Source organism: Chionomys nivalis, chromosome 5, assembly GCF_950005125.1.
Source record: "Chionomys nivalis chromosome 5, mChiNiv1.1, whole genome shotgun sequence".
NCBI classification, from domain to species: Eukaryota; Metazoa; Chordata; class Mammalia; order Rodentia; family Cricetidae; genus Chionomys; species Chionomys nivalis.
Genome location: NC_080090.1, coordinates 104544795 through 104558355, shown reverse-complemented (window position 1 = coordinate 104558355; position 13561 = coordinate 104544795). Strand labels below are relative to the sequence as shown.

The window sequence follows — 13561 nt, the reverse complement described above, 5'->3', positions numbered from 1 at the left end:
AACATAATATTGATAGCAAAGAAGATGATGGAAGACTAGCTTGTTAAGTTTCAGGGGGAAAAATAGACTCTATCAGGATTGTTTGTGTGATATTTTGTATTTACAGTTTTGATACTCCAAACTGGCAGTCCAACCTGTGCTAGCTAAATCCACATAAAATCTGAGAAAGCTTGGAAAAGAATTCTAGACAGTAAAAACAAAGTATAGCCTCATATTATTTCCCCTAATGGGTTTTGCTTGCTGGCGGCGTATTGTGGCTCTTCTAAGAGAGGTCTTCCTGATTCAGCAGTAGCAGAAAAAAAGTCATGCTTTTGAAATGACTGCCAGCATAAACTCTGTCTTTTTCTGGAGGTCTGGTTATGGAACATTTAAATGAGGTTTGTGAGCAGAGTGCTACAACTTGCTTAATGGCAACACAGACCTGCTGCAACCTGATCCTGAATCTGGGGTGGAAAGAATGGCTCTCAGAGGCAATAGATGAACCTTCTCCTACATGTTGGACTGGGCAGATCCAAAAGGCAAAACAGCCTTAGTCATAGTAATGTCACTTAGCTTTTAAAGAAGCACTCTAGTCAGAAGAAAATTACAGATACCCAATGAAGACAGTTTCAGATTTTTAAAAAAGTTCTCTAAATGGGTTACAGTGTTTGGATAAATATACATAGGCTTGGTAGACAAAAAAAGTATACTTATAAAAAGAAGTAAATGTTTTTTTAAATAATAAAACAAAGTCTTTAAAAAGACAGAATACAGAAAGTCATAGATTAAAAGCAGTAGAGAAAAATAAGCCATGTAAAGATAGAAAATACATAGACAGACTGGATTATGAATATCATTGTGTTTTCTTTGATTTTTGACTGTGAAAAAGCTGAGTAACCCATATATATATATATATATATATATCATGACTTTAGAATTTGGGTCTAAGGACATGTAGCTTTGGAAAAGAGGTTCTTCTTTTGTTTCCACAGAAGATGAGAACCTGTGGATTTCTTCCAGACTAATGTGATTTAAAGGATCAAGACCCACTGAAAGGTTGCCATGTACACCCCCAAAAATTACTTTGCCCAACAAAACTCAGGTAACAGTTTGGAGAGAATTATACCCATATTCCTAAATATTGTCTGTAAATGTTTGTTTACATTTAAGGGGGATATGATATAGATATCAATAATTTGCATTGGTATGGATCTTGGTCTATTTATACAAATTTAAAGTCAATGTTGTTATATGTGTATTTCTGCTCTTGATTAAGGTATTGTGTGTGTAGCTCATTTTAAAATTTAATACATAAGAAATACAGGTTGATAGAAAGTCATTTATAATAGTCAAGCTTGTAGTCATCTTAGGTTTTCTAGGTATATACAGATATATTTCAGTTAGATATGTATTCTTCAAATCTTTCAGAGACCTTCAGAATATGGCATTTACAATTCTTTAAGAGCTTAAGATTTTTAATGATAGTGAGACACATCTACTCCTCAAAACCCTAAGCTATATCAAGAGGAAGATGGGCATCAAAGAAGCTACTTATGAAGTTTGTTAAACGTTTGGGCAACAAACTGCTCTTTGCCCAGACTGCTTGATGTTATGCTGTATGAATTGGACATGTAGGACCCACAGAGAAATGACTGCTAAATTTGCCTAAAAGTGAGATGGTCCTTTGGGATTCCTGCTTTATGAGAGAGTATGGCTGACATTCTGCAGGACCAGAAGAAAGCAGCTGATTAACTTTGCCACTATAAGGCAAAACAGATTTTCAAATTTCATGCTTCATGGAAATGTCTCCTGGATATTATGGGCCTGTAGGCTTAAGATGAATGCCCCAATGGATACAGAAAATTTTGGGTGACTATCCAGGCAGCAAGATGTCTCTGTCAATTCTAGAGTTTTGGAGGTTGCTCACAATGAACTTCCTGTTTACTTGGGTAATATTACATTCTTCTGGAGTCTTTGATGAAGTTGAAGAATACATAGTTATAATTACAGTTTTCCTTAGTTATGATAAAATATAAAGTAGATATAAATATTGTAATTGTAATTCTTGCTTAATACCTGTTTTGTTATATATAATTTTACTATATTAAAATTAAAACCTTCCATTTTATTTAAGCAGAAAAGAGGAAGTAATGTGGGATTCCCCTCTGTATGTGGCGAATACCATTGGTTAATAAAGAAACTCTTAGGCCTGTACAAGGCCTGTACAAGGCAGAATATAGGTAGACATGGAAAACTAAACTGAATACTGCGAGAAAGAATTCAGAGTCAGGAGAAGCCATGTAGCCCCACCAGAGACAGATGCTAGAACTTTACTCAGTAAGCCACAGTCTTATGGCATTACTCAGATTGATGGAGATGGGTTAATTTAAGATACAAGTTAGCCAGAAATATGTTTAAACTACTGGCCAAATGGTACTGCAAATAATATGGTTTCTGTGTAATTATATTGGGGCTGAGCAGTCAGGAACAAGTAAGCAGACTCCCATAACACAATCTCTGAAGGTGAAAAATGTGAATCGCTGAGAAAACAGATGGTGCTCAGTTGGAGCTAAGGAATCAGCTGTAATTAATAAGAGATCAGCATCACTATGACAAAATTTTGGGGACCTATTTACTCAGGGTTAGCACACAAAGCTGTAGGCCAGAGAGGCCACAGTTACATTTCAAGCTGGCAAAAAACTTAGTATCATCTAAGTATCTTCCAAATGGTTCTGGTATTGGTGGTGTGAAACTGAAGAATTGAAGTTGTTGTAGAGAGAAGCTGAAGCATAGCACCATGAGAGGCCGTTGATGAAGGTATATCTTCAGGTACAGCATAAATCCCAGTTTTAGAGGGGTCATAGGAGAAGTGGAACTTTGGTACCATATGGTAATGTCAGAGTCACCAAAGGGAGTCATTGGTGAAGATAGAGACCCTATCATATTAGTGAGCCAGGACTGTGGGACAAACAAACAAGGTAAACAGCAGTTGTGGGGTAGAGATGGTCTGACTGTAGAAGAGGAGCTATGTGTACTAGAGATAGGAGAACCAGAAAAGTAGAGCTGGCGAGGTCCTCAGAAGGTCTGATCATGAGTGAGTACCGGTGCCAAGCACTGAGCTTCTTACACTGTCGACATTTAGTTTTACTTTAGCTTGTTTGTAACTGGGCTCTGTTTCTCTTCTTCAAATAAGAAAGGATGTTACTTATTTTTTTATTGTAGAGAAACAAATACTTCAGGGACTAGAACAAATACTAGAGAGATTTCAGATATTTAATGAGACTAAATTTTTAAGTGTTTAAATTTTTAAAAACTGTGGGACTTGTAAAAATTGGAATACAAGAGCTAGTTCCAGGAGAGCTAGGACTGTTAGACAGAAAACTCTGTCTCAAAAATGTCCCCCCCAAAAAAGTTGGAATGTTTTATATTATGATACTGATATTCTGATATTAATATGAGATCATAGAGGCAAACAAGAAAGGAAATGTTATGGTTTAATAGTAATATATTAGTGTGTCAAATTGAAAAGGGGGCATTTGTCCTTGCTAATTTTGTTAACTTGACACAGGGTGGGAGAATCTGGGAGGAGGGAAATTTAATTTTAAAAAAATGCCTCCATCAGATTGGCCTATAGGCAAGTCTGGGTGGACATTTTCTTTACTAATGATTAATGTGGGATGGGATAGTACAGCCCACTCTGGGCAGTGAAACCCCTAGGCAAGTGGTCCTGGGTTTGGCGAGGAAACAGTCTGAGCGAGCCAAGAGGGGTAAGCTAGTAAGCAGCACTTCTTCATGGATGTTACTTCATTTCCTGCTTCCAAGTTCTGCCATGGGTTCTTGTTTTGCCTTCCCCTGATAGTGCGCTGTGACTTGTAAGTCAAACAAACCCTGTCTTCCCCTAGTCATTTTTGGTTGAGGCATTTTTTATAGCAACAGAAAGCAAACTGAGACATACATCAAATGTATTTTTACCATACCTTCTCTAACCCCTTCCATCCACATATATTCCCCCTTAATAACTACATGTTATTTACTTATTTATCACCCTTTGAGTATAATTAATGGTGTCTTTATTGGCATCATTTAAGACCATCTGAGATAGCATGGACACAGGAACAGTGTTCATAACCCTAAAAAAACCAACTCTTCCTCAACTCATGAGCTAATCAACTGTCAATAGGTCATCAGCTAGGGTCAGGGCCTCATGAATCCTCCAAATCCATGTGGAATATTGACCAGATTGATCTTTTGCAGGCCATGTGTGAGAGCTACAACTGCTATAATTTTATGAGCTCTTATCTACAAAAGTTTTAGGGCTAGCAAGATGGCTCAGTGAGTAAAAGCACTTTTCACCCCACCTGAGGACCTGAGTTTGACCCATGGACCCACATGGTACAAGGAGAGGACTAATGGTCTCAAGTTTTCCTCTAACCGCCCCATATGCGATGTAGCACATGAATTCCCTCAATGAAATAAATAAAAATAATAGAAAAACTTAAAGTTTTGTCTTTAGTAAAGGGCTATTGGTTGTGGGCTATTTTATTATTCAAGCTCTGATTCTTGACTTAATACCCTGTTGGTCCTAAAGTTTGTTCCTGTGTTTTGTTTTCCCTAGGAGTTCATTATGTTTTCTGGAAATAACAAGCAAATAATCCCAAGTAGTTGAAGAAAAGCACAGAATGAATGAGAGGAGAAAATAAGTTATAAAACCCTTCAAGAAAAACAGTGTGCTTTTTTTTTCTTTAATTTCCAGATTAAGTTAGACTAAATAAACGATTGCTTGATGGAAGAGCTTGAAAATGTATTTAAAGGCTGAAGAGATGGCTCTGTTTTTCTAGTGCTTACAGTTTTATCCTTAAAACCATGTTAAAAATAGTAACTAGTGTTGGCTGCAATTTCAATGCTAGAGAGACAGAGTCTGACAGATCCCTATAGTTTGCTTGCCAGTCAGCATAGTCCATTGGAGAGCCTAGACCACTGAGAGATTTTGCCTCAAAATACAGGAGAGATGTCACCTGAGGAACACATACAAACTTTATTTTATGGGCTGTACTGACACGTACATTCCTCATACATAGAAACACACACACATACACACACACACACACACACCAAAAGAGAGTGTCTTGATAAATAGATAAGTGTCATGTAGAATGATTGGGTCCTACAGCAGTTAAAATATTTCATTTTAATATTAAATATTGTTCTCTTAACATTGTTTACATTGGGTGCACAGCAAACTCTTCTTTTTTGTAAATAAAAGTTTAAAAAACTATAAATTTTTTATAGTGAATACATTTTTTATATTCTTCACATGTATACTTTCAAAAATATTAAAGATAGCCCAAGTGATTCTATAGCTTATTTTGTACTCAACTCTGTAGTCCTTTTATACATTTTCTAATTAAGGTCCAGAACTAGAAATGTTAGTAAGTGATCCATTTTGAGTTTCCAGCTATTTCTTTAGTCTGGATGATGTGCCCATCTTCAACTAGACCAAGCACAATTGTACTGCCTGTAAGCATGCAAGTCCAGTGCTAGGAGAGAGGATATGATTATGTTGATGATCTAAGCAGAGTTTAACAGGGGAGAACTTGAGAGAACAAATCCAGGGCACTGCTTGAGGGCATGGAGAATATTGCTTTGACCATTGCCACACATAAAAGCAATGGTATATATTTGGGTGGAAGCATTACTCTAGCCCCTGGCATCCATGTACCTGAAGAGTCTGGAATGTTTAGTTGAAGGCATCACCCCAGACCCTGGCATCTAGATATCCATAGAGTCTGGAATGTAAGGGTGGAAGTTCCCTTGGGAGTTACCTCAGTTCAGACTCTGCCCCCAAGAAAGCCTGCCAAATGATGACCCCCCCCTTCCCCGGAGATGCTCAAGAACATTCCTATAGGGTATTTAAATTGCTCCTCAGAAAACAAATATGTGGTTTTCTGATCTTTCTTTCCTGTGTCCTCTCTGGGGGTGGGGGTGGGGGCTGGAAGGTAACCTGAGAACATTTGTATCCATTAAACCTGGGCCTTTTCTAATATGGTTTGATTTAGTCTGGTTCAGATTATTGTGTCAGCAGAAAGGTTTATTGGGGTGTAGAAACTTTTCAGTATAGATTTTCCAAAGGCTTTGGTACCATTTGTTTGCCCATGCCACGTGGGTATAGAGTATCACATATATGGACATACGGGAGTGTTGGGATTACTGGCTGTGGTGTGCAGATGCTACTGGACTGGACACAGTAGTGGCATGCATACCCAGCTTACCTTTCCGGCAGAAAGGTCCTTCATATGGTGAGCTGGTGCAGTCACAAGAGTAGCCACTGTGCTTTTCCACACACTTGCCACCATTGTGGCAGTTGCTTCCATAGCTGCTGCAGTGACCTGGGCAGCCAGGTCTGACCCCAGACGTGACCTTTGCCCTCTCTTCCAGGTCCACTTTCTGCCCATTCAAGTGTAAAGAGCGGATGCATCCAAGAAACCCCTTCTGTCTTGATGATGTCCCTCCTAGGGGGTAACAAATAAGAAAGAAAACATGAAAGGTGTCTTTGCTGTATTTCATAGATGTGACTGGTAGAACACAGAAACTCTTGCCTGTCCCTTGTCCCAGAAATCAGAACACTTCCTGCTGTGAGATCTCCATTTGGGCACAATGGGAGAGCCTGCTGTGACCATTCAGCTCTTCACAGCTTTGTAGTTGCAAAGAAGGCTAGTCCCTTCCCTATTGTCATGAACCTAGAGGGTCTTGAGTTAAAGCTGGATGCTAATCATGGAATTCAGCATGGAGAGTAGGGCTTTTACTGTGGGACTTATGACCAGCTTCTTGAAAACCTGTTGCATCAAGATGCCTTCTCTTTGCTCTTTGAACCTAAGTGCTCCTCACTGTCATTTCAGGCCTGTTGGGCTTTTGTGGTCTTGATGCTATTACTCTCTGAAGGAAACTCATCTGGAGGGTAATTTCATCTCACCTTCCTTCTGCTGACCTGTAACATTGTATTTTGTAAGAGTCACTTCTTTTTGTTAACACTGAACTGAGTTGTCAGGGCTGCTGATCTTTTCTTTAAGATCCCAGTGAGAGAAATGAATTTAGGGAATCTTGAAGTCAGGGCTGTGGCTGTAATCTAGTTGGTAGAGTATTAGCCTGGCATGCATAAAGCCCCGAGTTCGATTGCCAGTACCGCTGAATAAAGCAAGCAACTCGGTACACATCAATACTCTCAGCACTAAATATGTGAAGGCTGGAGTATCAGAAGTTCAAGGCCACCTTTGACTATAAACCATGTTCAAGGCCAGTTTAGGAAACATGAGACCCTGTTTCAAAGGAAAACATTCCCAGAGAGAGAGAGCAATACTAACAGAGACATATACCTCTTCTTAGATGCTTAAGAATTGAAATTTACATGGCCATGATCTCTGCATATAAATAAAATATGGATATTTTTTATTGCAGCCAATGGTGTGTTTTATCTGACATAAAAGGGATATAGTCAGATGTGCCTCTTGGCAAATTTCAAAGAGAGCTGTCAGGTGCACAAAAGAGACAAAGCTGCAACATGTTATGCAGCACAGGGCTATGCACTGGAAGAGGGAAAGACAGTGTTGGGGTTCAGTACCATGTCCTTCGCCATATTGAGCACTTAAATTTCAGCTGTCCCATCTCTCATTCCATGTTTTTATAGTAAAGTTTACTGAATACCACAGAGTATAGTGTGTGCTCAGTTACTGCTGTCCTATGGGCCCTTCTCTTGAGTCTTCACCTACTGCCTAGACTCAGTAGGTACATTATGTATTATCTGTTTATTGATCTGAGAGTTTATCTATAAAATACTATTTTGCAGATAAGATATCTCCACTCAAATTGAGACTTCAGCTGTAATCTGACTGTCAGCAGATAGACATCTCGATGCTGTCAGGAGACAGTTATATACCATCCCTCAAGCATTGAGCAGATTTAAACTTTCTCATTGGTTTGTTCACACAGAAAATCCAGCTCTTCCCAGACATAAGCAAAATGTGTGCTAAGAGACAAGAAGGTGGAAAGTACAGCTAAATCCCATTTGCCTGTATGTATGGTTGCTGAGATTTCTGAGATCCCAGAGTCAGAGGTCTATTCTTGCTATAGAAAACAGGCATTTAGCATCCTACTATTGAGTGAAAGGTTATATAATAGATGAGTGGTGAGTGCATAAAAGTCTTTTAAGTCTGCCTAATGAACTAATGAAAAATAGAAAAAAGAGCAGGAGGATGAAAGGATGAGGATGGGGATGAAGAAAAAAGGGGAGAAGAAGGAACAGGAGAAAACACTGAATGTAGAAAATACACATCAATTATATTCTGTGTTTATAGGATGACTTAACTGAGACTCATTCCTCTCTACACTTTATGCTACAACTCTATTAAATTTGGTCTAGAAAGTTACTAGATCTGTGAGCATGCTTGTTAAAGAAGACAAGATAGGCGTTGGAAATTTGCCATTTTGGATAAGAAGTATAAATATAAAACAAGAATATTAAACTGTAAATTGATTCTGGTGAGATGGGTCAACCAGTAAACTCACAAACATGGAGACCTGTGTTTGATTCTCAGAACCTAGGGAAAATCTGGGTGACGTAATGCATGCCTATAATCACAGTGATGTAAGATGTGAGATGAAGACAGGAAGAACTCTGGAAAATCACAGCGCAGATGCTTAGAAATATACTTTTCTTATTCCAGCTCATGTATGGTGGTTTGAATGAGAATAGCCTTGTCAAGATCATATTTGCATACTTGCTCCCCAGTGGGTGGAACCGTTTGGAAAGGATTAGGAGGTATGACCTTGTTGAAGAATATGTGTCACTTGAGACTGGCTTTGAGGATTTGAAAGTCTATGCTATTCCCAGTTAGCCCTCTCTGCCTCATGTTTACATAACAAGATATAAGCTCTCAGCTATTGCCTCAGTGCCATGACTTCCTGGTTGCTGTCATATTCCCTATCAGGATTGTCATGTTCTCTACCCTTCTGTAACTATGAGCACAAACTAAGCATTCTCTTGGTCATGGTGTCCTGTCACAGCAATAGAAAAGTAACTAAGATACCAGATTACCAGACCAGGAAACACATGAGTCATTGCTTGAGTCCAAAGAATAAAATAGAACATTCCTGTGGCACAAGGCTAGTCTCCTACTCTGAAATAACGAAAAACCTTGAGTTTGATCCAATTCTGATAAGAATGCAGGCCAAGAGGCCAAACCTCAATTGCACTGTCTTGTCTGTTTCAATTTCAGTGAGTAAGTCTCCTTTAACCACAAGATAAATCAATGGCACATACAAGGCGGTCACAAAGGAAGGCTCATTATTTCTTTTCTGGGGGTTATGCACAATAAAGAGGGGAGGATTTATGGAGTCTAACACTTGCTCTGTTTCTCCAACTCTGTAGTCACTCCCCTTCGTGGATTGAATAACTCTTCATCTATCTTCTTAGTGTCATTTTTCTCCGAGAAGAGATGGCGAATGCAAGATCTATTGCACATTTTCTTGTGTGTGTGGCTTAGTCAACAAGCTTATAAATGAAGAAGGGGTGACTGGGACAATTTTTCTGGTAAAAATGTACTTCTTGATGCAGAGATATATAAAATGTAGTGTGATTTTTGCCAGACTAGCTGCTCATGCTCTTCCAGATGCTGATAGAGCAAGATGACACAAGGCATTGAGCAACTACCTTCCACATGAGCTAAATTTGTGCTTTTTTTCAGGCTACATTTTGGTTTTTTTCAAAGGAGAAACATCTATAGGACAGATTCTTTTTATTATAAGGAATGAACAGACTAGGCTACATGTTGAATAATTTTTAAAAAAAACGGTGCCAACACAAACACACATGTGTATACATCCATGTACTCACATAGAGAACAAATACCCATAAACATACACACAGACCATACACAAACATACATCTATACACACATGTACATGTAAAAACAGAGACAACACAAGCACACATGCACACATATATACACACATGTACACACAGAGCCAACACAAGCATGCACACAGAAAAAAACACAAATACATGTATACACATTCATGTGCATGCACACACAGAGGTACATGTACACACATCTTAAGGGACATGTTGCAAGAGTCTGTTCTCTCCTTCTACCATGTGGGTTCTGAGGACTAAACTTGGGTTGTCAGGCTTGGCAAGTACTTGTATCTGCTAAGACATGTTTTCTTTCCAAAGTTGCCAATTTTTAAATGGAAAAAAAAATACTTGCAAAATTCAAATATGTTTTCCATTGAGAAATCAGATGATGATGTGTAGGCTTTCTTGCTGACTTCTTTCCAAGACTCCACCCCTATAGAGCAGGTTGAATTACTTTGCTGTCTTTGCACAGACATATTTCAGCCATCATTCTAATTCATTTTCAACTTTACATTTCTGAATCTTGACTTATGTACAGTTGTTTGGTAGCTATTTTTCCAAATAATAGCATTCCTTCCTAGAGAGGCTCATTAAGAAAGATCCGTGACATAAACAAAATTTGTACCATTCACAAGCCTTATCCAAAGGTTATATATAACTTTTTTTTTATTATTCTTTGGGGGCCTTCTACTGGCTCCCAAATAAATACATGGAGACTTATTCTTACTTATGAAAGCCCAGCTTTAGCTTGGCTTTTCTAGCAAACATTTTAACATAAATTGTCCCATTTCTTTTTAACTATGTTTTTACCTTTCTTTATTCTATACATTTTTCTTTCCTTTTAACTCCATAGCTGACTGTGTGCTTCAATTACTCTCCCCAGGCATCTTCTCATTCTCCTTTGTCATTCATCCTGTTAATCACTTGAGTCCAGATTTCTCTTCTTTTTTATTCTCCCTATCTGGCATCCTTGCCTATCCTTTCTCCTGTTTAGCTATTGGCCATTCAGTTCATTATTTGAACAATCAAGTGTTTTAGGCAGGAAAAATAACACAGCTTTACAGATTAAAATAATGCAACATAGAAGAATATAACACATCATTGCATATTTAAACAAATACTCCATAAAATAAACAAATGCAACAATCTTAATTTAATGTTCCAGAACAATTATATGAGTAATAACAATAGCTGAAATAATGATATATGCTTTAACATCTCCCCCAAACATTCCTGTAAGTGGTTCCAGAATCTTGAGGGATGATTTTTTGAGTTATTTTTCAGGACAGACTGAGCTGTCAATGTGGCAGCTACCTGAGCTGCCCAAATTCTGTGAGCAAGCCTCATCTGTAATCATAAAGAAATCAGTAAATTCCAGCATAAATTGTCATCCGTGTTTTTGATCTTGGCCATTCTTACAGGTGTAAAATGGAATCTCAGAGTTGTTTTTATTTGCATTTCTCTGATAACTAAGGATGTTGAACATTTCCTTAAGTGTCTTTCAGTCATTTTAGATTCTTCTGTTGAGAGTTCTTTATTTATGTCTGTATTCCATTTATTTATTAGATTATTTGTTCTTTTGATGACCAATTTCTTGATTTCTTTGTATATTTTGGAGATCAGACCTCTGTCTAATGTGGGGTTAGTGAAGATCTTTTCCCATTCTGTAGGCTGTCTTTTTGTCTTGCTGACCATGTCCTTTGCTTTACAAAAGCTTTTCAGTTTCTGGAGGTCTTTAATAAATAAAAACAATTTATTAATTTTTTCTCTCAGTGACTGTGATACTGAGGTTATATTTAGGAAGTGGTCTTCTGTGCCAATGTGTTCAAGTGTACTTCTCACTTTCTCTTCTATAAGGTTCAGTGTGGCTGGCTTTATATTGAGGTCATTGATCCATTTGGACTTGAGTTTTGTGCATAGTGATAGATATTGGTCTATTTTCATTCTTCTATATGTTGATATCAGAAAATTAGGATACAGCCTTCCTCAAGACCCAGCAGTACCACCTTTGGGTATATATCCAAAGGATGCTCAATCATGCCACAAGGACATATACTCAACAATAACTATGTTTATATCAGCATTGTTTGTCATAGCCAGAACCTGGAAACAACCTAAATGCCTTTTTACTGAAAAATGGATAAGGAAAATGTGGTATATTTACACAATGGAGTACTACACAGCAGAAAAAAATAACGACATCTTGAATTTTGCAGGCAAATGGATAGAGCTAGAAAACATCAATTTGAATGAGGTAACCCAGCCCCAGAAAGACAATTATCACATGTACTCACTCATAAGTGGTTTGTAAACATAAATCAAGGAAAACCAGCCCACAAATCACAATCCCAGAGAACCTAGACAACAATGAGGACCCTAAGAGAAACACACATAGATATAATCTATATGGGTCATAGAAAGAGACAATATCTCCTGAGTAAATTGGGAGCGTGGGGACTTTAGGAAAGGGTTGAAGGGGAGGGGAGAGGCGGGGAGGGGAGCAGAGAAAAATGTAGAGCTCAATAAAAATCAGTAAACAAAAAGAATCAGTAAACTCATTGTCTCAGTAAACTAGATTTTAGTGGAAATGTTTCTTTGGTTTCTTATTTATTCTTGATACCAACTTCTTGCCTCTCTACATTTATATGTGTGATCACATAAAATATGCTCATACATATGCAAACATGCATACAAACCACACACATATATGCATACATAAAACCTACAAAGTAGAAATTTTGAAACTGTCAAAAGTCCCAAAGGTGAGATTGCACCTCAGCTACACATTACATATTTAAAGCTACATTCTATAAAATTTCTTGTATTCTACTAACTCAATGCAGTGGACAACATGGCCTTGTTGCAGATATCCCTTACTCTCATGGTGACAAAACTGTGTTGAGTTAAAATATCGATTCTGGAAATCCATCAAGCAATGAATGATCAGCCCTTTTCATACTGTCACATTGAAATAACCAGGGCAGTGCCAGAAGATGCATCCTGTCTTATAAGATGCAGTCTGTGTTTGGCACACAGAAAGCACTCCTGATCATAGCAGAAGACCAGTGATCAAAAAGCTGCTGGACACTGTACTCTGATTTAAAAATTCTTTCATGGCTAAAGGTAGCTGGAAAAGTATATCCATACTGACACTTTAAAAATGCCATTTTAAACCTATCCCAGTCAAGAAACACACTCCAATAATGGTATCTTTTGCTACCTTTGAAAGACAAGCATGTAATGTCTCCACATTTCTGAGTTATAGAGGACACAGTTCTTCATTTGGGGTAATACAACTGTGATGGCTAGTTTTGCTAATTTGATACAATATAGAATCACCTGTTATAAGATTCTCAATGAGACTGCCTTGATTAGTCTGGCCTTTGGGCATGTCTTTGGGTATCTAGATTAAGTTAATTCATGTGTTAGGACCTATCATAAAAGTAGGTAGCACTATCTTTTGGGTTTGGTCCTGAAAAATATAAAAGAAAAGAAAGTGAACTGAGAGTACCCATGCATGTATTCATTCTCTCTCTGTTCTTGACTGTGGATGTGAAGGGCTGTTTCGAGTTTTTGCCTCTATTTTTCCTAGTGATGGATTCTACCCTGGAACTATACACTGAGCACCCTTTCATCCCTGGTGCTTTTATTGGGACATTTTATCACAGCAACTGG

The 13561-nt window shown here is 38.0% G+C and overlaps 1 protein-coding gene across 1 annotated transcript in view; it reads right to left on the bottom strand.

Moving 5' to 3' along the window:
* Positions 1–13561, bottom strand: part of Cntnap5 (contactin associated protein family member 5) — a 976150-nt gene that overhangs the window by 144576 nt on the left and 818013 nt on the right. The window contains exon 18 of the mRNA XM_057769582.1: positions 6249–6488. Within this exon, the coding sequence (XP_057625565.1) occupies positions 6249–6488 (240 nt within the window). The remainder of the gene's footprint in view (positions 1–6248; positions 6489–13561) is intronic.